General features: G+C 38.1%; 1 protein-coding gene across 1 annotated transcript in view; it reads left to right on the top strand.

The window, feature by feature from the left end:
• Window positions 1-27,589, top strand: part of LOC129773940 (hemicentin-1) — a 569,029-nt gene that overhangs the window by 379,838 nt on the left and 161,602 nt on the right. Inside the window, exon 4 of the mRNA XM_055777641.1 lies at window positions 5,359-5,567. Within this exon, the coding sequence (XP_055633616.1) occupies window positions 5,359-5,567 (209 nt within the window). The remainder of the gene's footprint in view (window positions 1-5,358; window positions 5,568-27,589) is intronic.

Raw genomic sequence — 27,589 nt, forward strand, 5'->3', positions numbered from 1 at the left:
TTTCTACATAACATATGCCCAAACCAGAGAGGCGTTTTTGTTATGATTTTTCAAAGTTAACCGATGGTTCGAAAAATCATTTTTTTTCCTTTAGTTAATAAATAAACTGCAAAAACGTTTCAATTTGAGTTTGCTATAAAATCCGATAGGTGAGGTTCTGACCTATCTTCCACATTGTCAAATACAGCTGAGAATGCGTTTGCAACTATTTTATGACCAAAAGAGAGAGTCGATGTAGAAAAATCGATGATGTCACTTACACCCCTTTTATTACAAGCCCCCCAAATATAAACATGGAGGGAGATAGCGGGAGGGAAATATTTGCGCTAGGGTATGAATAATTAATCTCTGCTGAGGCGAACATTCTGTCTCATTCATTACTCCAAGCAGTTAACATCGCTTTTTTCCGTCGTCATAACGGTTTCATTTGTTTCCATTGACATTGCATCAATGCATTAAACTGACGCTATGGCGAAGAGATATGCTACTCTTTTCAAGGTTATTGATATTAACAGAAAGAGTTTATTTCGTTCATTTAGACCCCAAGAAAGTAAATATCATTCTGGATTTTTGTATGTGATTTGGTTTCGCTTGCCAGTAGCAAAACTTTCTCCACTAAGGATGACAGCTGCGCTTATCTCGAGCATGAGAAAGTAATGCAACATTTTCGAGGCCAGTAATATTAACAGAAGCGTTTCTTTTGAGAATATCGCAAAATTATGAGAAGTGTTTATATTCGCAGCTTCAAGCCACCATTGTATGACTCTGTATAGTGTATTGTTCTGCACCATTTCAGGGCCACCAAACCATTCTACTGAACAGTTATTTCTAAAATTTCGCTGCAATATAACATAATATACGAAGTTGTACACAAGCGACTTGAATAAAATAACAGTGAAGTTCTACGTTAACAATGCGCCTACACAACCTACTTTATTTTTTTCGGTTTCTTATCATCAACGCCCGCCAGTAATCAATGCTGACTCAATTACCACCAAACGAAAAGAGTTTCGCGTGTGTGTGGGTGGAGGCTGTCTTCAATGCGTTAAGCGGAAACCTTTGTCGATGCTCGTGCTTTCTTGGTCACTTTCCAAGAAAGAAACATTTTCTTTTTTCCCTGTTGGATGTGAACAACTGCGTCCATTATTCTGAACTATTGTGGTATATCCCTTTTTTTTATACTCCGCTTCAAGCTTACCTACTGCTTATTGATGAAGAAGTAGACTGAAAGCTATAGCGAGATAGGTGCCAATCAGGAATACTCTGTTTGATAAATTTTATAATCCTGATCGGCGACGCAGACCAAATTTCCTTGGGCTCCAGAATAGCCTTATCAAGGTATTGAAGTCTGCGTCTAGTTAGAGCTCCACAATTACAGAGCAAATGTTCCGAGGTTTCGCTTTCGGTATTACAAAAACGACAAATATCATCTTGCACTAAACCTATGTTTTTGAGATGGTATTTACTCGGACAGTGTCCTGTTATAAGGCCTGTGATTGTGCCTAAGTCTTTCTTATTAAGACTCAGCAATTGTTGAGTAATTTTAATGCTCGGCGTGATAAATTTTTTTGACTGGTTAAGTTGTACCGCCAACCAGTTGGCTAACACTTCCCGGTCTTCCCAGTTCTTCAGCTCACCTTTCAACACACAGTCAGAAATTCCACAGAATGGTTCTGGACCAGTGAAAGGTGAGCTTGAGCCGTTCCTGGCAAGTTCATCTGCTCGCTCGTTTCCCTCTATTCCACAATGGCCAGGAATCCAGTACAGTTGTACCGAACTTATCCGACTTAGTTGCCGTAAGAGGAGAATGCATTCCCAGACAATTTTTGAGGAGCATTTAAAAGCATTTAGAGCTTTAAGTGCCGCTTGACTGTCTGAGAATATGCAGATGTTGGCATGTCTATATTTTCTTTTAAGACAGACATTTGAGCATTCTATTATCGCAGCTATGCTGCTTGAAAAACTGTTTCCCATAGCTACAGAGATTTTTGTTTCCCATAGCTACAGAGATTTTTGTTCTGGGACCATACACTCCAGCACCTGTTCTGATTCCCATTTTTGACCCATCAGTGTAGAACATGATTGAACCATTACGAACACTGGGACCGCCTTCATCCCATATTGAACGAGAAGGTTCGATTACACTGTATGGAATGTCGTAGTTAGTCCTAGGTTCCATCCAATCACTGTTCATCTCTGAGGATGGTCCTACGGGTAAGAGATTCAGGATGCTCAAGTGACCAACTTTGTCTCCGTCTAGTATTTTTTTCCATTGTTTAAGCTTTAGAGCGCTTTTCTTAACCTCTCGCTGAACATGTTGGTTCAGAGGTAGCAAGTGAAGGATAGCCTCCAGTGCCTTCGAGGGTGTGCTTCGCATTGCTCCAGTAATTGCAATGCATGCTAGTCGTTGGAGTTTGTTTAGCTTTTTTGTAGCTACAGTCTCCTTGATCTATGGCCACCAGACTAATGAGGCATAGGTTATTCTAGGCCGCACAATGGCAGTGTAGACCCACATTACCATTTTTGGTTTAAGGCCCCATGTTCTTCCTATCATTTTAGAACATGCCCATAGGGCTGTATTGGCCTTACTGATTATTGCATCTAAGTGCGCATTCCATTCGGGTTTAGCATCTAGGATAACACCTAGATATTTCACTGAAGCGCTGCATTTTATTTCCACTCCCCCGAGATATAAAGACTGCAGGTGCTGTTTTTTCTTTTTGGTGAATGGAACAATTGTTGTTTTTGAGGGATTTATGCTCAGACCTTCTGTGGTACACCAAGTTTGTGTAAGGTTTAAGGCCATCTGCATTCTGCTCGATATCACCTTCTTAGTGGTACTATTCTTCTCCCGGTGGATTCCCTTTTGGCCTTAGGGGGAATCTTTAATGAACCTGACACTAAGCTATTCTGTTTGTTCGCACATGCTCTTGGTGACACCGTTCATCAGCGCTATCACGATGAACGAAGTTATCTCCGCCACAACATGCTACAATTATAACTGAGTGGATTTCCAAGCGAGGTCAGCTTATATACAGATTTATGTGATTTCAATAGCCTGTTTTCAATGCATACATGCATACAAAGCATCAATAATTAACAAGAATGTAACGCGCAGACATTTCATCTTCCCAAATGAAGTGGTTATCATACCATTTCTTGGTTAGGACGTAGTAACGCCCAAAATCTTGTTGCTCCGGCGTAGCGTCCTCGTTTACGAAACTTTGAACTTACACCCAGTATAGAAATGAAATTTGTAAAAATCTGCAAGCATCTTGTGACGTGACAACACGTTCTGTGCGTAAACACAGCCTCCACAAAGCGTTGTCACGTCATGCAATCAATAAGTTCTATTAAATATGAGTTTCACCTTATTATAGCAAGCTATACAATAGGACTACCGGTATGTTTCTTCGTTTTTCCAAGAATTAATGCTTTGTTCTGCAAAAACGATAACCAGTTTACTATTCAAAGTATTGATAATCGCTAGTCATAACATTTTCCCATCTTTCTGGCAATTCACGGATCCCTTTGCGGAAATAAATGGCCGGTTTGTCGGCTAACCACGAATCGATCCTATTTTTGACATTTGACATTTGTTGGTTTATCATTTCGGATATTACTTGCGAATACGTCGAAAATTCATAAATAATTCTTTAGTAGAAGTTCATTTCGAGAAGCAACGATTATTCCTTGCCTTTGTGAGAGCAATACACTAATTGGTCATATGTCGCAATTTGTTTCATTATATCAATGCACGCATTACACACAGTTGCAGCAATAAAAATGAAACATCGCGAGAATGACCGTTTATGAAAAATCGTTTCTCGGCTCTCGCTCAAAATCATCAATAAAGCTAAAAGCTTCTTGCATCAGAGTAGAGCCGATGCGCACAAGAGAAAATACGAATGGCAACTGAACGTATCGAAGGTGTGTTATACACATGTACAGGAAATGAACAAGTTCTAAGTTCTAAGTTTCACGCAATGAAAACAAGCAACACACACAAAGCCAAACACTGATGGCTAGAAGCGACCTATAATCATTTGAACTCTTCTCTTTTTTTGCCTGCTCTGCCGAATGGTTGTAATTGCAATGCCAGATGCATTTCAAGTGAAATATTTGCTAGCGTTCACAGCTCGAGAGGAAACATAAAACACAAAACGAGCAGAATAAGCGATCTTTGTTGTTTCGGGCACTGCTAACGCAAACATTTTCTCAGTGGTTTTGACTGTCACTTGTTTGCAAATGTCTAATATTATAAATTATAGGCTGTATCGATACATGTGAATGATGTCATAATGAAGCCTATACCTCATAGAATGTCTGTGTTTTCTTTATCAAATTATTTATAACATAAAAGTTTAGTAAATTAACAGTTAAAAATGAAGTGTTCGGAATATGAGACAAAGTGGTATATGTATTTTCATGAGTAAATAACTGCTTCTTAACCGATATAACAACGAATATTAATCAAATCACTGTCTACGATTTGTTTGAGACTGAATATGCGACTGTCATTTGTAAATATTGCGATGGGCCACTATGGGAACAAGCATGCTTTTATGTGCCTATAATGGCGCAACGGGGAAAAAGCAGAAAAACAAGTAATTTTATATTAAAACACTTTCCATAACTTGAATTAAGTCATGTTCTTGATAAAAAGCAGTAAAGGGATGGGATAACATCATTTTACTACTTGTAAAATCGTTAAGCAAAATTGGTATTCGGTTAAAAAATCATAAGAAATTGGACAGATTTTTGCGACGAGTTTTTGAAACAGTTTTTCTGAATTATTTTGCATTATAAACGTCATTATTACCTCAAATGTGACGTAAATACCCAGCGTACGTTCTGTTTTCAATTTATTTGCCTTAATTACCGTTAAATTTGATGTAAAACGATTTTTATTAATATACAAACACTATTGGTACTACCTCCACTATAGGAGCACTTGCCCTATCTCAAGGAGCATTAAAATACTGAAAACCTAAAATATTTTAAATATAATTATGTATTGTTTTAAACTCGCCTCTCTCAGAGGGTGGTGCATAAACATCAGATTCGTTTCAAAGAATGTATGATATCACTAGTGCTTATTTAAATAACGTTTTCATTTTTCTTCTAGAACTGGATTTGAAATTTGCTTCTTTGGTACATAAACTCATGGAGTAGGTCATAAGGGTTCCTAGGACAGACAGTTACAATGGAATAATGTTTTTTTATATTTTCATGAAACAAAATAATCATGCTTATTGCATTTTATCCCATTCAATGCCTCATCCAGTCACCGTCTGGCCACTCGTGTCAGCTCGTGCAGAACGCGTTCACTAATTTTGTACTTGTTTCTCGTTTCAGCGCCGACACCCGGGGACGGGATGTGACGTCGGCTAAGCGGTGGTCCGACGATTCCGTGTTCGGCAACCGAGCGTATTTTCTGTTCGAGAAGGAACCCGGCGAGTTGGCGGTCCAGAACGCCCGCGAAACGGATAGTGGCGTTTACCGGTGCCGGGTGGATTTTATCGTAGCGCAAACTAGAAATAGCATCGTAAATTTAACAATAATTGGTAAGTGATTTGATTTGCCGCCGCACGCATAGTGCGGCTCGTTGATTCGTAGAGTTCGATATGCTGCTGCTTGTTGGATCTGCTTTACATCGGCCTCTGCTGCCGGAAACTTCCTTCTGAGCGCAAGCGGTCGGAAGGAGCGATTTGTTCCGAGTTGGGCGAACATTACGTGAATAAGCAGTTCGTGTGAATGTGTACATTTCTGAACACACGACATAATCGATTAACGTGTATGAATGCGCAAATTGTTCATAGAACCTATGCCATGGATACAAATCAACGATTTGAGTACGCTATATAAAATTTAATTCTGGGGGATATACAGGAATGGATTTTTTATAATTCCTGGTATTATTAGTACGGAGATTCGACGAAAGCCACTGCAAGTGCCAAACAAAATTAAAAAATCTCACCCTGCCGATGATTCTATTGAGAAGAAGAAAGCAGATTTTCATGTTCACAGAAATGTGTGAAGCGACAGATGGGAACCTTTGCAGATAAATGACCTTCCTTCCGGAGGCTAATACTACTTGTTTTGTTTGACCTTTCTCCTCCCTTTTCCAGCACCGAGAGCACAGCTATCCCGATGGTGAATCTCGCTGAAAGATTTACGTTACACTAAAAGGCGCGTCACAGCTTTCCGCAGCGCGCACAGAGCCGGGGAAGTACAGGAGCGCAATCTTTTATAATTTATTCATGTATCATTCATATTTGATTATCAACTGGTGTTCATGTTACTTATTTCGACTTCAACTGTTTCACATCGTTCCGGGACGGCTCCGTTCCTTGCGGTGAGCTCGCTGGCTAGAAAGCTGGGACATAGAGTTTCTGCCCAGCCCATACGACCCTCTCCGTTCCGCGGAAATCAATTTACAACCGATACGCCAATATCAAATATCAATATGTGAACGTTGAGACGGTATCGAGTGAATGCAAATAGTTTGCATCCCAGCGCAGCAAAATGCTTTTCCGCAGTGAATTACATTGGTGGAACCATATTTCTCGATATACCGTGTACGGTTTATTCGCTCGCAGTTTATTTTTTTCCAGGAAGATAGGGGATAGAGGAGGTAGAATCATGAAAGTTTCAGAATAAATATAGAAAAATGTTACACTTGAACATTTCTACTACCAATTCGTCATATTCAATCAACATTGGCAACATTCGGTATTTGGATGATGCGAAGTATATAAGTTAAGAGTCCAGGGATCTGGGATACGAAAATGAAAATATGTGGAGCTTTGAGCTCTGAGCTCCTTTCTTTTAATTTCATATCTTCCCCGAAACATAAGGATTCGAACTGATCCACCAAGGGCGGCTTCTCTATGAACACTTTTATTCATGGAACATGAATGATTGTTAATCTTGCAGTTTGGTTATTTGTAGCGTTATTATTTGTGTTTATTTCTGCCCATCTGGCGAAACATTCCTTGTAGGAATGATAGACCTAAATTGGAATCATAACTTATATGTGTTATTCAATGAATTGTTTTGTCCTGGGGAACTATGGTTTTGTTTCTAAATTTCAGCCCAATTGAATAACATGAAGTTGGTTGAGCCCTTACCTCAATAAATGAATCATAAATGTAGTAAATACAAAGTATTCGAAAAGGTCAAGACCGGATTTCATTCGCCAGCATATTCTCCCTTGCGACCAGAACAACTTCTCTCCGGTTGTGGGCTTGATTCAAAGTAAAATCAATATTCGGATTGAAGATTTAATCAACCGTGTACCGTATTTCTTGTCGGCCGTCTTTTGTACACTGATACCAAACTGATGCTCGATAGTATCGTCACAGAGAAGAAGCGATTTCTGCTCCCCCTGCCATTTATCGACTAGCAAGCAGAGGAGAAGCAGAAATCGAAAGTTTTAGTTCTGTTCAAGTTTTTGCGCTGCCGCTTGAAGGCTGTTTAAAGAGTTTAAGGACACTGGTGTGGGATAATTTTAAAGCCTGTTTAAGAAAACGATGCTGGAAAACAGCGAATAAATCGGTGAACTCGCTTATGCTTCTTTGAAGAAGCGATTTATTGCCTACGAAATCAAAGTTCTCTTCAAATATATCCGGTGACATGAAATGGCCGGAACTTCAGAAAGCTTCTCAGTAAAAAACCGGTGTGCACTACCGAGAATTTCAACGCATCTCAATATTTCTGGAATAATACAAGTTTTTAGCTCCCTACTCGACACGTGCATACTGATACCATATACCAGGGATGGCCAAACGGTAGTCCGCGGTCTTCCGGTCGTCCGCGTAGGTATTCCTAGGCGCCCGCCAGCTGCTCTAGGATAGTGTCACCTTCAAATGCAATGGAAAAAATATCCTTCCATTTTATAGGATGTTTATGCTAACCTCAATAAAACAAATTAGTGTAGAGTAGATATTTCTTCATTAAAGTTTCGATATTATTTTTTTTCCTTCAGATTGTTAGTTCTTTAATATTAACACTAGTTGTTCGAACACGTGTAATAAAGTAAAGAATTGTCACAAGGAATAATATCAATAATTTGTTAAATGACCAATTGAAAATGTTGGAAACATCTGGCATAAGGTTTCGAGAACCAATAAAAACTAAATTTTCGAAGAAAACTTCTCTTTTGAAGACTGCGAATACGAGTTTCAATGGAGTAATGTTATTTTAGTTTTAGAAGTAAATTTTAAGTAATGTGAATTAATTGTGCAGATTATTTTTCTCAAGAAACATAGTCATGAATAGAACAACAGTGACGGATGAGAAATTATAAATTTAAAGAAATAAATATTGGGCCCAATTGTGTAATTTTAGTTGAACAGAATTTTACTTGTTAGCTTTATTTCACTGTTATAGATCTACTTCTTCTTCTTCGATGGCTCTAACGTTCCTAGAGGAACTTCGCCGTCTCAACGTAGTATTACTTGCGTCATTTTTATTAGTACTGAGTTGAGATTTCTATGCCAAATAACACGCCTTGAATGCATTCTGAGTGGCAAGCTCTAGAATACGCGTGACCACAGTGCAAGTCGGAGGAAATTTCTTTGTCGAAAAATTCCCCCGACCAGAACGGGAATCGAACCCGACACGGTTAGCGTTACAATAAATAAACAATATTGTTTTTCTGAAGCACAGTGAATGTTAAATTCAAAATTCTGCTCGTAGGGGAAAACGGGAAACAGGGAAAAACCGACACCCACAGAAGTCAGAAACATTTTTTTGAAAATTATCCAATGTCCACTGTACTCACTTGTCATTTATTACGTTTCGAGTCACCGCGCAGCTGCGGAAGTCGCACAGCCGCGGAAGTGCTGTCAAAACAAACATCAAAACAGAACCGGTCAGCAAACAGGAGGCAGTCCATGTAAAATTTCGTTCGTAGTATTTGAGTGTTTTAGTCGGAAAATTTTGGAAAATTCGATGCTTTTATGAGTGTAGTGTAGTTTGTGAGTCGGTAGGTGGTTTTGTTGCTTGTCGATGTTCGAAAACATTGTTTTGAAATTTCGAGTCCATTCGGGGTAACTCCGTCACCTTCAGTCAGGGTTAAATCGACACCTGGTTTGCATTTCACAGACAGGAAAAATGTGTTCTCATTTTTTTCAGATGCCTCGTGTTTATATTCGAAAGACAAAACGGCATAGCTGAACTGATAAAACAGCCAAAACCAACGTTGAATCAGGCATGTCAACAAAACCATGATATTCCTTCGTTCAACGCCCATTGGCAGATTTCACGTGGATGCTCACCTAAGCTGGGGTCAAAACTCTCGTGTGTACTCCGGACCAGGAGTAGGAATTTTTCTCCATCACCTGCTTGATTTTGAGAACCGTCTGATTTTTTATTTGGCCATAAAAATAAAGAAGAAACATCATTTCAATATTAAAAACATGAGATTCTCAGACCGGAATCCGAACCATTAGTTCCGCAAACTAAAGACTGCATCAGCAGCTAGCTGTGAGGTTCAATAAACCATCAGTGAACAGCTTTTAGTTGCAGTTGAAATACATAAATTTGTTTGCTTTCTTATCATTCAAAATCTGAGATATCCAATTACATATAATTTGCAACTACCAACTCTCTTCCCTCTTAAAGTGTGTGTAGCTGTAGTGGGCAACAATATCGGGAAGAAATGAAAAATCGATTCTCTGTTTTTTCAAAGATTTTCTGGACTAACAAATTTTTTTCCCAACCAACTCAACAGAAAATACAATTAACCTTATCAACCACCTTTTATTTGGTTCTCACAAAGTTCCTGAAAGTTGTAGCTTCAAAATGATGTACATCCCATCGATATGTGTTGATTTTTCACGAAGTTAGATAATGTCAGAAATCAATCAAAATCTTCGACATCGCACTTTGTTCCTCTTTTTTTGTCTAGTGTAGAGGAGAGGGAAGAGGGTTGAAAAAATAGAGTGAATTAAAATAAAACTCCAACGAACTGAAACTGTTTTTCAATTTTCAAATCCACTATGATTGAAAGCAAACAGTGAAACGAATTTCGAATCATTTCATTGACTCGATGATCATACCTATTTTTTCGAATATGTTTTGCCTCTGATCAATAAGTTGAACAAAATACACAAAATACGAGAACACTTTATCTCACTCTCTAGTGTAATTAATCAGCTTTGAATTGTTACTTTATGATGTTATTTTTTATAAATACACAAAATACACAAACTCTCTAGTGTAATTAATCAGCTTTGAATTGTTACTTTATGATGTTATTTTTTAATTCATTACGAACACTACTTTTTTGTGTTATGTCAGAAATATACATTCTGCCAAATATATACCGGGGATATGTAATTTAAAGTCTTCCCACTGAACATTTTTAAACATTTTTTCAAAAAATAAGAAGAATTTTTTTTTACATTTTTAAAGGTGGTACTAAAAGTGGTCTTAACGTCAATTTTGAGCGTGATATGTCATTTAGTTTGCTTACTGCGTAATTAAGAACAAGTTATATTTTTCCAGCTCGGTGATTTTTGATATGGTATATCGTGTGGCAAACAAAATTTCTTGTGTTTCTTCGAAACGTTGAAAATGTTGCCGAATACATTTGGTGACTCAACTATGCCCAAAATACGGGTGGTATGAGACATTTAAAAACGACCGAGAAGAGATCAACGATTTGTCACGTCAAAGACGACCTTCCACCTCTTCAGCTGATGATAACATCGACAAAATAAAAGGAATGGGGTTCGGAACTCGTCATTTAAGTTTGAGAGAGCTAGGACGCAAGTTCAATATCTCTCACGAGACCGATCGTCATATTTTGGTTGATGTTTTGAGGTATGAGAACATTGGCAGCAGGACTAATATCAAAATAGCTCAATTTTCTTCAATAATTTCATCGCATGCTTGAACGATCAAATTATGATTTCATGTTCATGTAACGCTAAATTACTGGGTTTTTCGTTCTCCTTTTTCACAAATTACCCAAATTATTCGTCGGACCCGTTTTGATAGCATGAAAACGAATTAACTACGTGAATTCCGTTGAAGTTGAAAGCAATTCATGAATACAGATATAACAGTGTTTCGATGACTGTTCGTTGAAAAAAAGTGTATTGCTTCAGAAGGAGCCTATTTTGAAGGTGAAGGTGTAGTTTAAATGATACATAAAACATATTTAAAAACATTAATTCCCGGTAAATATTTCACAGAATGTATGCGTGTGAAGCAACCGTTTTCCGGCCGCAAAGCCCCTACAGACAAATCTAACAAATCTGATGATCCGATCTGACCGAAATTTGTTTCAGTATGTAAAAATTATTTATCTAAATTGTTGCGATAACAAAAGTTGTCAAAATGGTGGCTATTTAAAAAATATAATCTGTTTTTCTACAAAAATCGCTATTTAAAATAACCTTTTTCAAAAATTAAAACGTGTGGATCTATAATAATTCATATTTGAATGCCAACAAAAAATTAAGCCGAATCGATCCACTAGATTCTGAGATAAACGAACCACCAGTAGAAAAAAACACGGCTTGCAGAAAAACACGTTTGAAGATTTCTACAGCAATGCTTCTTTCCATGTGGTGACCCCACAGTTTTTGCTGTAACTTTTTCACAAGATTAAATATCGAAAAATCATTTCGACATAACATTTCCGAAATTATACATTATACTGTCGGAAATTTTTTCGAAAGTATAATGTATACATCCCCGAAAATACAACGAGAACTTAGTTGCGTACCTAAGCGGCTCTCCCGCGCAGATTTTGCAATGACAGACCGCCGCGGAGCCTCGATAATGAAATGTGTATGATATAAAACACACAAGGCGGAGCGGGTTTGTACGGTTCCAAAATCACTGTTGTACGGTTCTCCATTCGATGTGGTGGCTCGATGGAGATGATGCGCCGCAACGGTTTTGTGAGAGTATTAGTGTTTATGCGTTTTTGAAAGGTAAAAATAAAGCAAGGCAATAACAAATGTAGTCTCAGGTGAGCCAATACGTGAAAACCACACTGCGGTCATGTAGCTGCGGACAATGTTGGTGATTGACGAGAGAATCAACGAAAGCAACCAAATTTTTTCAGCAAGTGAAAACAGCTTCTTCAATCAACGTGTTGGTCTCGCATCATACGATACCACTCAGTGAGTGAGCGAATCCAAACATGTGGTAGACAAGTTCGTTCTGTCTCGTAAGTAGAAAGAACAGCAGCTCTGTCGACCAATGATTCACTCTCCATCGATCGGATTTGTGTGTGGATGAGACAGAGAAGGATCGCCAAGCGATAATTTTCCCGTGATTGCACTCATTTGAACAATTATCATACCGACAGCAAGCGTTTTAGGGGTCAATGCAGCAAATGTCTGTATATTGTGATGCATATCGTACAAAAATTTATAAGCAGGGAACAAAGCTGCGATTTTTATTTGATCAGTTTTTTTGAATGTCCCCTACTTATTCTTAAAATTTATCAGGTGTAATACATATTTTAGATTAATGTGGGCTAATTGTATATGCGATAAAAGATGTTATGTTTTGTAAATGCTTGTGGTACAGTAGTTTGTTTTTGTGGTACAGTAGTCTGTTTTTGTTTGTTTGCAGCATTAAAGGAAATTGGAAAACCGCCAGTAGGTAACTTTTAACGACAAAAGATCAGGACCACATGGCTAACGTAAAGAAGAAAACATCGAATAAAAAAGTCTGGTGCATGCGAATATACACACAGATGTGATATGAAATTGATAGCAAGAATTTTTCTGTTATCCGGATGGTCAATATTTATCAGTTTTCGCATGGAGTATAGCGTTTCACCAATCGACGGAAAATAAATACGATACAGTAATCTTCCGAATATACATATTTCAGTTTTTGCGGAATGTTTCTTCAGAAAAGAAATGAAGTTCTAATGTAAATCCGAAAGAACTTTTCACACAATCAAATAACGTTACGTTCCAGATTGTATCCATTACTTTTCCCAACAAAACGTTTTTAACCTGTTTTTCACCCTAATATACTCGCGCAAATGGTCTCCCAGGCCGACAATCAATAATTTTGTTTTAAAGAGGATGAATTAATTGACTTTAAAAACTGAGTGAAAATGAAGAACACATATTAATATAATATCACGTTTTCTGCAAGGAATATTGAACAGATTTTCTTCTGTTAAGAACTTAATAACAGAAAAGGTTACAATTATGATTTTTTGGGGATATATTGAAATAATTTTAATATTAGTTAAGAAAGTGTAAGTACAGGTCGGACTCGATTATCCGGAATTTTAGACTCTATCATCCGGAGTATTTTGGTTTTGATTTTTTTTTTATCGAAAATTTTGAATAATTTGTTAATATACTTTATAAATATGATTATTTGAACAAATTTGTACGAAGCTAGATAGAGGAGAGGACTGTAAAAGGGGTTGGTCAATACAACTAGTTTCGATTATCTGCAGTAGATTTATATACGTTGGAAATTCCAAATTTAAATGAATACATCGATTTAATATTTAAACATACCTAATATGATAATTTAATGAAACATGGATGTAGTTAGGATGCGCAGGGTCTGTTTAGTATGTTTTAATTCGGTTATCCACAGTGCATCAATCATGGATGTAGTAAAGAAAAGTAAAAGTTGGGGTAGGAGTGTTAAGATTGTTGCAAAGAATACAAAATAAGTGATAAATCTGTGAATCCGCTTGGATAGTCCTTTGATTTATTGGATTCTCAAAAGATGTCTATTTAGCATCTTCATATGTTACGATATTATCGCAGAATAGATTTAATTTAATTTAATTTTTTTTCTTGCAAATTATTATTTATTTCGGTTTCAAAATAAATTCATGAGTAACGATGTGCATTAGAGTTCCAGTGAGAATGGTCATCTCAAATTTACGAATGGGACTTCCTGAAAAGTATTGAGTACCTCGAACCAATACACTATATAACATTTTAGCTCATTCAGACTTACTATTGTCGTAAAGACGCCAAAGTTTGAATCTTCCGAAAACTATAAAATCACCATTAATGCGTTCATGCGTTCTTTTACAGTCAACAACGGGATATCAACATTTTCCTTGACTTCACAATGCAATCAGTCGGTACATCGTCCCAAGCCTCGGCCACCCAAAACATAGCATAACATAGCAAAACATAGTCCAGCGTGGATTAGGTTACAAAACTAGAGGGACGAGGTCTAGCTTCATGTGGATTCATCGTATGCCTTTTCGAAATTTACAACAAATCAGACTAGCCAACAAGTAATCAACTACCCATCCCCTCTTATATGGTGCCAACACACGCTGCTAATGATAAATCATTTATTTTTGATACAAGTTTATTTCAATAAATGCGATCGTTTGCCCCATAGGCTGCGAATTTGTGCCGATAAGTCCGCATTTGACAAGTTGTATTATAATAAATATTGGACAAGCAAAACTCGAAGTATTAATAAATTGCGTTTCGAAGGTTATATATAGTTACTATTTGGTAAGCAAACTGAACCCTATTGGCTTTCCTTTTAAAAGTTATTAGACGACAACTGTTAGGTGCGCACCTGCGAGCATTAGCATAACGAAAAGTTATATTTTCATCGCATCGCATTTTTGCCTTGCGATTCAATTCTTTTTTGAGAGCCACACCACTCTATCACAAAGCGATTCGATCCAAAGCTCCGAGGCTAAGCACCCAATCGGATCAGGAAACGAAAGTAGAGCGGTGGCAGAAACTAATGAACGAATCATAAAATGATACGAGCGAGCATCGATGAACACGCGCACAGATACCAAACGATGACACTCACGCTGTGTTCATTCAGTGTTTTCGTTGACACGTCAGTTTTCTATTTCATGAGTGATTTAAAACATATTATTGTGTGCGTTGAATGAATCAAATAAGAGAATGTAACGAGCGCTCGTTGATACGATTGGAACCATCCTTGGCTGCGGATAATCGTATTTCATCCTAATTGTCGAGAAATGCAGTATTTCAGTCGTTTGTGATCAAGTTCTCTCTCCCTCTCGCTCAGGTAACCATCCCCTCTTCCGTTTCCCATCATTCTGTCTTTATTTACCGCCCCTCTAATCCGCTTACTGACCAAACAGTTGTACCTTGTACCATAGACTTGCATCCGTCTATAAAAATATAATAATGGCGGATAGTGAAACCGTCGAAAGCCGCTGAATGTGTTTTACATCAAGCTCCTGCTGCGACTTGTCATTGTGAAAATCGCGCGGTAGAGCCGTCTAGTGTGTTTCCACGCTAAAAGAAGTTTGCTCATGTAGACTGTGTAGTCAGATGATTTTACCCTTTAACGGGCCGTGGAAACTAGGCGACGAATCGTCTTCAACTTCAGAGAACATAACCCTTACATGAGGAATAACACTTTATTGCGCCTTTGGTTATGCAAAAATCAAAACAATATTTCTAGTGCAGCGATACCAATTATTTTGGCGATTTACAATATTTCTAGTGCAATTTTCCTGTTTTTTATTTAGAATTTCAGAGAAAAAATAAAAATTTAAATTTTTCATCAAATATACCATTTATTTTATTGGAAAAACTGCATGATTTTACACAGTAGATACTAAATAGTACGTTTACAGTGAAAAACCATTAACTTGTTGCATTTTCAACGAATTTGAACATAATTTTCTGCCAGCGCTCTAAAATCGTTGTTTTGTTACATAAAAATGACTCCCAAGTGAATATCATACATTTTCAGCAGTCCAAAAAAATGGAGTATTGCCAGATACCTTTAGAAGGTTCTGGCTAAGTAAAATATTAAAATAATATTCCAAGCGCAGTGAAAAACATTTTTTTTGTGGCAATATAGTTGCCAGTACCCGTTAAAGGGTTAAAAAAGAATAAAAGAAAGAAGATAATATTTATTTCCTTTTTCCTACTAATCGCAATGCATATACATTAGGGTGCCAATGAAAATGGTCATCTCAAATTTCAAAAAGTTACCCCATAAAAGATGTTCACCACCTCGAAAAAACACCCTATGCCAAATATCAGCTCAATCGGACTTAAGGGAGAGTGCCGCACAATTTATTGAAAATCAAAAAATCACCCAAGGGGGGAGTAAAGGAATTCGGAACTTTCGAAAAAAAATTGATGCCAAATGTCTTAAAATTGCATGAAACGTCGAGATCTAGTGTCATATCTAAATTTTTTTTTGTCGAAAATCGGCACTCTGGGGCTTAGTTTTTTTTTGGAATACGAAACGAAAAGTATGGTTTTGGGTGCCAATAAAAATAGTTATCTCGATTTTTCATTCGGAACTTACTACGAAATGTTGATTTGCACAATAATATACCCTATGCGAAATATTAACTCATTCGGACTTCATTTACTAGTGTCATACACTCTGTTCAACATCTATAAGACCACCCTGATTCTATTTCGTTGCAACACAAACAGTATTCCAACAAGATACGTTCATACATTGTTGAATGCTTAGAATAAAGTATTCAAAATAGTTGTTTGTTTATTTATTGTGCTTCAATATGATAAATTCAGCTGTCCAATTTCTATAAGACCACTTCCAAATTCATAAGTATTATCAAAGAAAAATTCAAAATAATCGGCTGATTTACATGTCAATAATTGGAAACCTTGTCATTTCGACTAATAACCTGGAAAATTCGTTTTAGAATACTATTTACTAAAGTCTGCTGAACGGATTTCTCGATATTTTACCATGTTTCTGAAATTGCGACCTTGAGCTCTTCAATGGTGGCGTACCGTTTTGCCTTAGTGTAGATTCTACGTACAAGGATTGCCCTAAGATTCCCAACAGGATTCAAGTCTGGATAGCGAGCCGGCCAATCCAAAAAAAATAGTTTTTGGTACTTAATCAATTGCTTAATTTCCTTTCTGGTATGAATAGTAGCATTGTTTTACTGGAATGTGAATTTTTTGTGTCGATACCCACGCAAAAATGGGAGGCGAGAAGATTCCAGAACATGTATGTAATCCTTAAATGATGTGAAAGCTATCTTGAGTTTTGTGGTTGCACAGAATCGCGCCCAAACCATGCACGAGCCTCCACCAAAATTCCTGGTTGAAAAACATTGTTCCTTCTTCCGTGAATCACGCCAGTACCCGTTGAAACCATCAGGACCATCCAAATTGAACTTAGTTTCGTCAGTGAAGATAACCTATACATTGAAGAACTTTTCTTTATGGTTTAACAAAATGTATTTTTTGAAAACATTCTTTGTCATGACATATATTGCCCCACTGTCGGTTCATGTGAGCTTTGGCAAAACTCAGACGTCTTCCGATATGAGAAGGTGTAAGATGAGGAGTTTTAATCTTTTAAGCCCTCTTTATGTGAGGATTTTTTACCAACATTTGACGAATTGTCACCCGAGTAATATTTAAATTTAAGTGTTGCTTTATTTGCAAAAGCGATTTTGAAGTATTCGAAGCTGTTCTAGCCATATCCCGCTTATCCCGGTCAGAGAGCTTCGATTTACGTGGAGCTCTTTCCTTCTTGCAGTATCCTTGAGGATTCGTCAAATAATTGAGCACTACTTGATGGGATCGTCCAATCTGACGAGCAATTTCCCTGATACCAACATGTTCTTGATGAAATGCATCGATGTGTCTTTCTTCTGTCTCCGTGAGCACTTTTTCCTTCGGCATTTTCCAGATTCATTGATCAAATCAACTAAAACAACGAAAATGTAACTGGTCTTATAGAAACTTGACATTAGGTTGCCAATGCAAAATACAAAAACATTCGTTTATGCTCAGCGCTTGCACACACACACACATAAAAATAATGCAGTGTATGGTAATTACCAATACCTACACACTAGAATATAATTTGAATCATTATTTGTTTACAATTACACAAAGCAACAAGATCATCACCTGGTCTTATAGAAATTGGACAGAGTGTAGACGTTAAAATTTGAGAATAATTTACAACCGGTGATTTTTTTTTCCCAAAATATATATTTTATTAAGGCACATGTGGCGTTAGCCTGACGGGGCCGGGAGTCCAATATTTTGACAATTTTTGTCTTACAACTATGTTAGTAATATGTAACCGATTACTCGCGGTTGGCTCGAGGTTAGTATTACAAGTGTTCTCATAATTGGTATGTTGCAGTCTTCGATGCTCTGTACGTGTGCCCGACACGGGATACTCCCTTTTGGGATGCAGCTGACCATTAATCAGCAACGCCCCCCTAGTCCGTACCCCATATCTAGCGTGGTGCGTCTTTCTCGCCTCGAGGAATCCAGGATAGAATGGTCACTAGCCGGCGCAATCATCAGCTCGTGTAGAGTTGTCATGAGCGGTACAACCTTTGGCTCTTGTTGAATGATCAGTGGACTGCACAACCTTCGGCCCGTGCATCTGTAAAGAGTGTGTGTATGTATTGCCGCGACTAAGTAAAAGTTTATCGATCGGATAGGAGGGATATGAAACGGGGGCTCAACGAAGGAAACATCATTAAACGTTGACATCGGCGTTTCTGATGAACAGGTATAGATGAAGCAGAAGATCAGGATCCCGGCTACCTAAGATATCCCGGACGGGGATATCCGATTGTCTGCCTTGTGCTCTCAGTGCTCTAGAGAGCTGAGAGCGAGCAGCATGGAACCGGATACACGACCAGACAACATGCTCGATGTCGTGGTAGTTGTCTTATTCTTGTTAGGAAATAAGATGAGCGTTTATCAACTTTCATTGAGCGGATTGCCTCTATTGAGCTGAGACTGTCTGAAAAAATAAAATAGTGGTCGATGGGCAATGTTTCAATGATCCCTAATGCGTAATATATCGCACCCAGTTCAGCGACATACACGGAACAAGGATCTATTTTTCGTTTTTCAAAAAACTCAAAGTTTGACAGCTTTGCGTCAATCTCCTTTAAGTCCGATTAAGCTGAATTTTGGCATAGGGTGTTTTTTCGAAGTGGTGAATATTTTGTATAGGGTAACTTTTTAAAATTTTAGGGTCGATTTTTTCCCATGCATTCATTGGCACCCTAATATACATACATCTATTGTGTCACCTACTGTATATTATGAAGAACATTGACGTTGAAACTATGTTCCCTCCCTTAAGAAGCCAAATTGGTATTGTTTAAATCAAGAGCACATCCCATTTAAATGATTTTTCGAATTCCCTTCGATTTCCTCTTATTTCCTGCGGTTAATGCATGAAGATGGTGTATTACACTAGATGGATAATTTATTTGTTCCACTCTTCCGAGATCGGATTGAAACTGTGTGAGTTTACTCCCGTATAGGATCACTTGTAAATAACCCTTGGAAAACAGACACACATTCTTGAGCCTCAATGTTCCATACACGTTATTCGCTCATTCGTTGCGTGAAGGACAGATAATAATTCACAACTGTTAACATAGGAGAGACATGTTTTTTCTGGTGGCATCATGCCAGACAACACCGACGACCCATTAAAGCTTTTAGCTTATTAAACATTCTAGATTTTTACATTTCCCGTACGTTGCAATATCCCTAATTCATGCTCCGCTTCGACGAGTCGAAGAAAGGCGCTTAGACAAGAGCGAAATAAAAACAGTGGAATCGTCGTAAAAAGCCTGAAATTGTTGGCCTTTCCGAAAAATATTCCCTTTCATGCGGGTGGATGGTGTGGCGTGCGGAAAAGGAAAATCTTGTCACGACCGATTCAACCAGAGCTAGGGCTAATCTTTTAAAATATAAATTTATACCGCCATAATGTGAGCGTTGTTATTTGGCATGTGGAAAACCGCTCCGTATGGTTTGTTCCGACCCTGACGTGGGGTGGTTCCGTTCCCGTAATCGCCCTTATCGACCTTGCTGGTTCGATTCGTGAGAACCCTACATACCGACAGCTTCCCATCCATGCAGCGGTGTAAAAAGTGAATTTTTATTTACCCGTTTTATTAACTTTCAACGCGAATCACTGTTTATATGAGCATCCTTCAGTCGGCACTTTTGCCCCATTAAGATGTACAGGCTGGCGGGGCATCCTCACCAAACCGTTTGGTGAGGGCTCACCCTTGATAGGGTGTTCTCACAAACGTCTTTCCGATTCCGTTTGGAAGCAGCGTGGGTGGACTTCCGCTGCTTTGGCTGGGCGCCATTTTTCAGTTTTTATATATTTTTTTCGAATCTCATACTCATCCGGTTGCACTGGCCGAGAGGCGAAGAAAAAAAACCGGCGACCGGAATCACAGAAACACGAGATGATGCGAGAACATTTCGACTGTTGGCATCCTTCGGACGCTGTGCACCATCCATTTCGAAAGCGAGCGGACGGCTTCTGTATGTTGTCATTTTTTTCCTTGCTGTCGTGGAATAGCAAAATTAGGGGTGGCTCTGGAAGCAAGAATTATGACGTCGTTTTTTTTGTCCACCCTCTTGGAGAGTTATGTGGCCTTTTTGTGCTCGGTGCTTCCCTGCCGCTTGATGCCCTTCCAGGAAGTTATGGCCATGAGTCGATGAGATTTATTTGAGATTGTTTTGTCCGTAATTTGTATTAATGGGAGAATGAAGGCCATCGGGAGGTTAAACTCGTTGTGCCCGTTGAGGGATAATGTGGTAGTATTAATACAAATATTGGACCACTCGTTGACTCATTTATTTTTTTGTTTTTTTTTTTGTTGTTGTTGCGGTGGGCTTACTCGAAACAAGTTTTGACAGCCGAAATATGAAGAGACATTGCGGGGGGCTTTGTGTGGTTTATGTTCGATTCTGACACCGATTAGACAAACACAGTAAACATACAGTGAAAAATGTGCGGATTATTTGTTATCGTTTGGCCAGTCACAAATGCCGTTAGCGAAAGATTGGAATCAAATTGGATTATTCGTTTATGTTTCCTTGGCACACTACAAAGCTATGTAATGCGTACATAAGATTACGCAGTTCTACAAATTCCTATTTCTATGGGAACATAATTCGATTCGGTGCTTTCGAAATAATGTACTGTTAGCAACAGTTGAATCTAATTTATCATAACCTAATTTTTCCTTCCCTCAGCCCAAACAAACATCCAAGAAGCGTCAGCCACACGCTATCTTCGCAATAAAAGAACATGATTTACTTCGGCAATTTCACCGTCCATTGTCGTTTTCAGTCTCTCCGGAAGAACATTTATCGTTTCTTGGTTTATTCAACCCAAGCAATCTCCAGCAGGATAATTGCAAATAATTATTTGATCGCCAATGATTTGTTACCCTAATCAATTTGTTTACCGCGTCGTAGAGAAGACTATTCTTCTGTACAGGCTCACTTCACTTTCCAAATCCTATGGCGAGTGCATTTACAAGACTCGATAGGGAATTCTCTAGCAGTTCGAAACCCCACTTATTGAACCATGAACGGGTCTCCGTCGCCCTAAGTGACGATTCAAGTCCTTCCCACTGCCATCCCCGAAATCTGTCGCAGACCCACAACACGAGCGTGGTATGTGCGGCCTGGTCCCGATGCCGAAGGGATGATTTATACGTCAAATCAATTTATGATTGTTTCCCAGGCCTTTTCCTGGCCGGTGGTATTATTATTATTGCTGTTGTGGTACAGCCGATTCCGGTTGCGGTGCACCCGCACTCCAGCGGAGCGGAATGAATTACGATTATTAGAACAGAGTTTCCAACCGATCGATGGGTGCCCATGGGCCAAGGAGGAATGTTTGTAATCTTTAATCGATGAGATTATTTGAATGGCTATTTGTGGTGTTGAAAATAGAGTGTTCAAGATGAGGTACTCCAAGTAATTGTCGTTGATAAGTATGGAGTTAAAATGAAAATACAAAAACAGAAAGTGAGTTATATCTGTGGTATAACCGCAAGGGTGACGTAGGATTATCGTTGATTTAGTGATCATTTGTTTTCAGTTGCATCTGAATCGGTTCTGAATGAATGAATAAATGAATATTTGGGGGACTTCGGAAACGAGAGCGTTACGTTGGAGGCACAATATTCAGCAAAAGAAGCAATCACACGAAAGTTGTATAATACATAATACATTGCTTGTTTTGTGATATTATTTGTATTCCATTTCCAATAGGCAAAATATCTGTTGCATCAAATCAGTCTACATAATTTTTGCGTTCGCTCATCCTTTCTCACAACATCCATTTCTCGTTTGAGAAATTGTTGAGTAAACATCGTTTGCCAGTGCGCGTAGAGCGGGAATTCCTTCTTAAGATTCATTGAACCTCTAATAAATTGCCGAAAGATGTGGTCTTACGTTGATCACACTTGATTGAAAAACCACAAAACCAAATGTATTTGGTTGCAGTGTTATATGGTTAGAAAACATTAAAATAAACACTTTCGCTTGAATGATTTTACAATTCCCAGGGGAACTGGCAAATTATTTTTCAGCAACGATAACATCTTTCCGGAATCTTCTCGACGCTGGATGGCAACCAAACGAAAATAGTTCCGCGCGTGTATGTGTGGTGGCTGCTCCGATGCCTCCGATGTTTTTCGATGCTGATACTCTCTTGGTCGCCTTCTCTTCTCCTTCTTATGGATCGGGTTTCTGCGCTCCCTCACAATTCCAAAAAAAAAAACTGAATGCGTTTCAGGTCAGGTCAGGCCAGGTAATGAATCCCTCGATCCCTCACCGTCCAGCTCGTTCAGTTCGTTCAGCTCGTTCAGTAACGATGTAGTCTTGTCGATGTCCTCACGAAAAATGAATGCGTTTCACCACCAGAGTATCGCTTAAGTTTGCTTTTTGTCCTTGATAGAATCAAGGGAAGGTGTGGTTTACGATGGCAATTTGGAAGGCAAACTAGAGGTGAATGAACTCTCTGAGTTTGAAACATTCAGCGACTGAGCAATAATAGATTGAAAATTATATGATTTTCGCAATGCGAAACATTTTCCGTTGCGCGCGAATCAAATATTGGATACGAAAATATCCTACTGATGGGGAAGAATAATCTTCAGAAGCTTTCCTGCTAATTACACTTGATTGAAAAATTACAAAACCAAATGTATTTGGTCGCAGTGTTATATGGACAGAAAACATTAAAATAAACCCTCTCGCTTGAATGTATTTTTCAATTCCAAGCGGAACTGGCAGATTATTTTTCAGCAACGATAACATCTTTCCAGATTCTCCTCGATAATCGAAGCCCACCAGTGGTTAATGCTAACTCGATAACCACCTGTTCATTGCACTTGATTGAAAAATCACAAAACCAAATGTATTTGGTTGCAGTTTCTTCTTTCTTTGTTTTTAAGAGGCTTTAAACTTTGAAGTTCACTCGCCTCTAAGGTGGTTGCAGTGTTATATGGATAGTGTTAGAAATCGAAAGAATTAGGCAATTCAAATATAATTTCGTAAACGATCGAAAGAAGGACAGAAGGAAAACATTACACGATAAACGCGAGCCGAGTGTACGATCCTAAAATAAACAACATATCGGGAGCGGGTGCAATAAAACTCAGTGCAATAAAACAGTGAAAGGAGAAGGACCAAACGATCGCACGATCGCTCCGTTGGTTTAGGTGCAGTTACAAATCTTAGATAAACATTACCCAGGAGTTGTATGGTAATGGCATTAGTTAAAGGATTTATATACAAAGAGGCAATAACGTTTCTAGTTTTCTCTTTCCTTCACACATTAAGTTTGAATTTAGGCTACAATTAGGATAGAACAAAATTGTATAAAAACCCAAGGTTTATAAAGCAATAATAAAGCAAGTAGTCTTTGGAATCGTGTCGTATGATTGAATCCGAAACTTCCTTTTGAATCGGATGACGAGAGCTCTTCAGATTCAAGTTTTCCAACGTCCGCAGCAATAGTTGTATAATTTGCGCTCGGAGTTCATGAAGATCATGTACTCGTCGATCCTCCCGCTTAGTTGATATTTAATAGATTGATTCTGCTCCCGTTCGTTGCTCGTTCCGTACGGAATTAGTGCGAAGGCAGTCAGTTTAATTTGTTGAAAGAAATAACACTGGTTAGCTTCCGTTCGTGGCTCGTTCCGTAGGGAATTAGTGCGAAGGCAGTCAATTCAGTTTGTTCCAGGAACAAGGGTAATTCACACGACACTTTTTCTTACTTGAACCCAGTAAAGTGCCAATCCAGATTCGCAGGGTTGATTCCTTCGCATCAACCGAGTTTGCGTATTGGGCATCTTTTACAGATAGAAAACATTAGAATAAACTCTTTCGCATGAATGTATTTTGCAATTTCAAGGGGAACTTATAGATTATTTTTCAGCAACGATGACATATTTCCGGAATCTTCTCGATGCTGGATAGCAACAAAACGAAAATAGTTCCGCGCGTGTATGTGTGTGTGAAATTAGCTTCACCACAACAGTGACAACATGTTCCAATCACTGTTCAATTATAACTGAGTGATTTCAATAGCCTGTTTTGAAGGCAATTTTAAGGCTATTGAAACAAGTTTTTGGATGAAAAAGTAACAAGTATATAACACGTAGACATTTTATCTTTCGAATGAAGTGTTTATCATACCATTTCGTTTGGTTATTTAGGAGCTATTAACGCTCAAAATCTCGGTCTCGTAACGCTTTCGTTTTCGAAACATTGATTTCACACCCCGGTATAGAAATGAAAGACGTAGTCCTACGTCAAAAGGTAAACTTCGATATAACGTACATTTCACTTTCAAAATTGTACGTTGTATCGAATTGTACGTTATATCGAAGCATAATAAAGTACTCACGAACGTAGTCTATAATACATTATTGTGTTGCTGTTTTAGTAAAGTCAATGAATAACTTCAATCAGAAGACGAAGCCAGCCTTTCTCATAATGTTTCCCTTCGTACTGTTGATTAAAGCTTGATTCATTTAGAATCCGGAATTAAAAAACCAGCTGTATTTCGTTTCGGGATTGATTGAAGGTACAAAACTTGTTTTAGCATCACAGATAATTCACGTTGGAAATGTGTACGTTATATCGAGGGTACGTTATAACGAGGGTACGTTATATCTAAGTAAGTTAATATATATATATATATATATATATATATATATATATATATATATATATATATACTATATTTTACATTGTTAAGAGAAAGTTGATTGAAGATTTAAACTAAAGATTTTCTTTGATTTTCTCAGACATCCCCGTAGAGATTCAAAATAAGTGGTTATCTATTCGAGATCATTGAGATATTGAGGTATACAAATGCTCCCGTGGCCGAGTGATTAGCGTCACATATTATCATGCCGGGGGTTCGGGTTCGATTCCTGTTTTGGCCGGTGGATTTTTCGTCAAATAAATTTCTTCCGACTTGTACTGTGGTCATGAGTATTTTAGAGTTTGCGACACCAGAATACATTCAAGGTGTGTTATTCGGCATAGAAATCTTAACCAAGGACTAATAAAAAAAATGACGCAAGTAATATCTACGTTGAGAAGGCAAAAGTTCGACTGGGAACGTTAGTGCCATTCAAGAAGAAGAAAAAGAGTATATTGCAGAGATGCCAACCTGCCTGATTTGTCAGGATTTCTCAGATTTTTCGGCATGTTCCCTGGTATCTTGATAAACACGCAATTTTACCTGATTTTTCTGAAATGATCCTGCTTTCACTGGTTTTTGTATTTTTAGCTTTATTAAAATACAAATTATCCGTCATAAATATATTAGGTGTTGCCACAGATGCTCCGCTGGAAACTCTACCTACCGATAATACGAATTCTGTCAGGCAGTAGACAGTAAATAAGCGACCGGAAAATATTCCAACCGTGTAACCATGGAATATGTTTTACAAAAAACTCAGAAAGGAAAACTAATGGAACCGAGTGGAAGTTTTTCAGGCAAATAAATCAGAATAAAGAGAAATACTGAAAGCACTGTTGAAATGTGAGTTATTATTCATTTAATTCGAATTCTATAAATTATTAGATATACAAACTTGCAGCTTGAAGCAATTCCATTATCGTTAACATCAAAAATTTCATATGGGAAAGAACACTCGCTGCTTTCAATTGAAAATTTCATTCGATTTAATTTGACCACTCTGGGATACTCACAATAGTCACACAACCAACTGATTCCTTCTGCTGGCATTCTGCACATAAGGGTTCCAATGAAAATGGTCATCTCGAATTTCAATTCGACAAAAATTTTTCCATTGACAAAAATTTTATTTCTAGATAACAGTAAATATCAACGTTTCGTGAAATTATGAGACATTTGGTATCATTTTTTTTTTGAAAACCCTGATTTTTTGGTTTTGAAAAAACTCAAATTTTAACGTCTGCGAGACTAGTAAATGAAGTCCGAATTGAGCTGATATTTTGCATTGGATATTTTATCGCGCAAATCGACATTTCGTGGGAAGTTACGAATGGAAAATCAAGATAATAATTTTTCTTGGCACCCAAAACCAAACGTTATGACAATAGATCTCGACGTTTCATGCAATTTTATGACATTTGGCATCAACATTTTTGTTTTGAAAACCCAGATTTCCTTTACCTACACCGGGCGGCCAAGGCCGATTGGCGTAATGTGGATGCGTCTTAAGACACTTTTATTTTCATTTGACGATTCGGATAACTTCACTTCAGCGTGAAGAATGAAACAAATGAACGTGAGACGAAACGAGGCTGTACAAAGGAGAAGCGTGAAGAGAGCAACACTGCTTCCAGCTTGCACGAGTCTGCTACGAACTGAAATGCGATAGGCCCATTATTGAATAACGATATATCAATTGAAGTGAATATAGGAGGTGATCTGGCGTAGTGGTAACATTCATATCTCTCACGCTAAAGGGCACGAGTTCAATGCTCTTCGCTCGTTCTAAACATCAAAACAACAGCGTGCTTCCATACCAACCGTATACGCTTGTGTGATGAAAAAAAAACCCAATAGAGGAAGCGGAGCAAACAAAACAGATTCGAGCGCGGTTTGAAACTGGGTATATAAAACGGTGTAAAGATCAGGAGTCGGCATAGTCATATTCAACTGAGGCTAACCAACGGAGTATGAATAAATTACCCTTTGCATTCAATTGGAAATGACTTTTGTCTTCTTCACGCAGTTCCTCCGTCAACATGACTCAACTCAGTCAGTCAGGCGTTTGGTCGCTATCTCCCTCTACGACTCGACTATAGGCTGATTTAGACGATGCCAGTCAGCGCTCTAGTTGAAGTATCCAGTGAATAGAGAACAGACACTCTGTTCAAGTTAGAGGCCAATTACTTGTTTGATACTGGTACAAGTAACTTGAACAGAGTGTCTGTTCTCGGTTCACTGGATACTTCAACTAGAGCGCTGACTGGCATCGTCTAAATCAGCCTTATCCCATTTCATACTTCCAGTCAAATGGACTTCATTGTGTTTGAAGTGACTCCCCTCAACATGAATTCGTTTATTTCTCTCATGTATCCCGTTTGCATGTATCGATGTTTGAGTTCAACGTAGTTTGACATATACTACAGGTGAGCTAGGTTTTTCGATGTAGAACTACGTCTTTCATTAAGGGTGTCAAATCAAAAAACAGGTCACGTTTTTATGAAATAAAGTTAACGTTAATGACTATTTTTGCTGCGAACATATTTTGACGATTTGCATACCAATCGCATCGGAAATTCGCTAAAATGTGTTTGAT

The sequence above is a fragment of the Toxorhynchites rutilus genome, chromosome 1, assembly GCF_029784135.1.
Source record: "Toxorhynchites rutilus septentrionalis strain SRP chromosome 1, ASM2978413v1, whole genome shotgun sequence".
Lineage (NCBI taxonomy): Eukaryota > Metazoa > Arthropoda > Insecta > Diptera > Culicidae > Toxorhynchites > Toxorhynchites rutilus.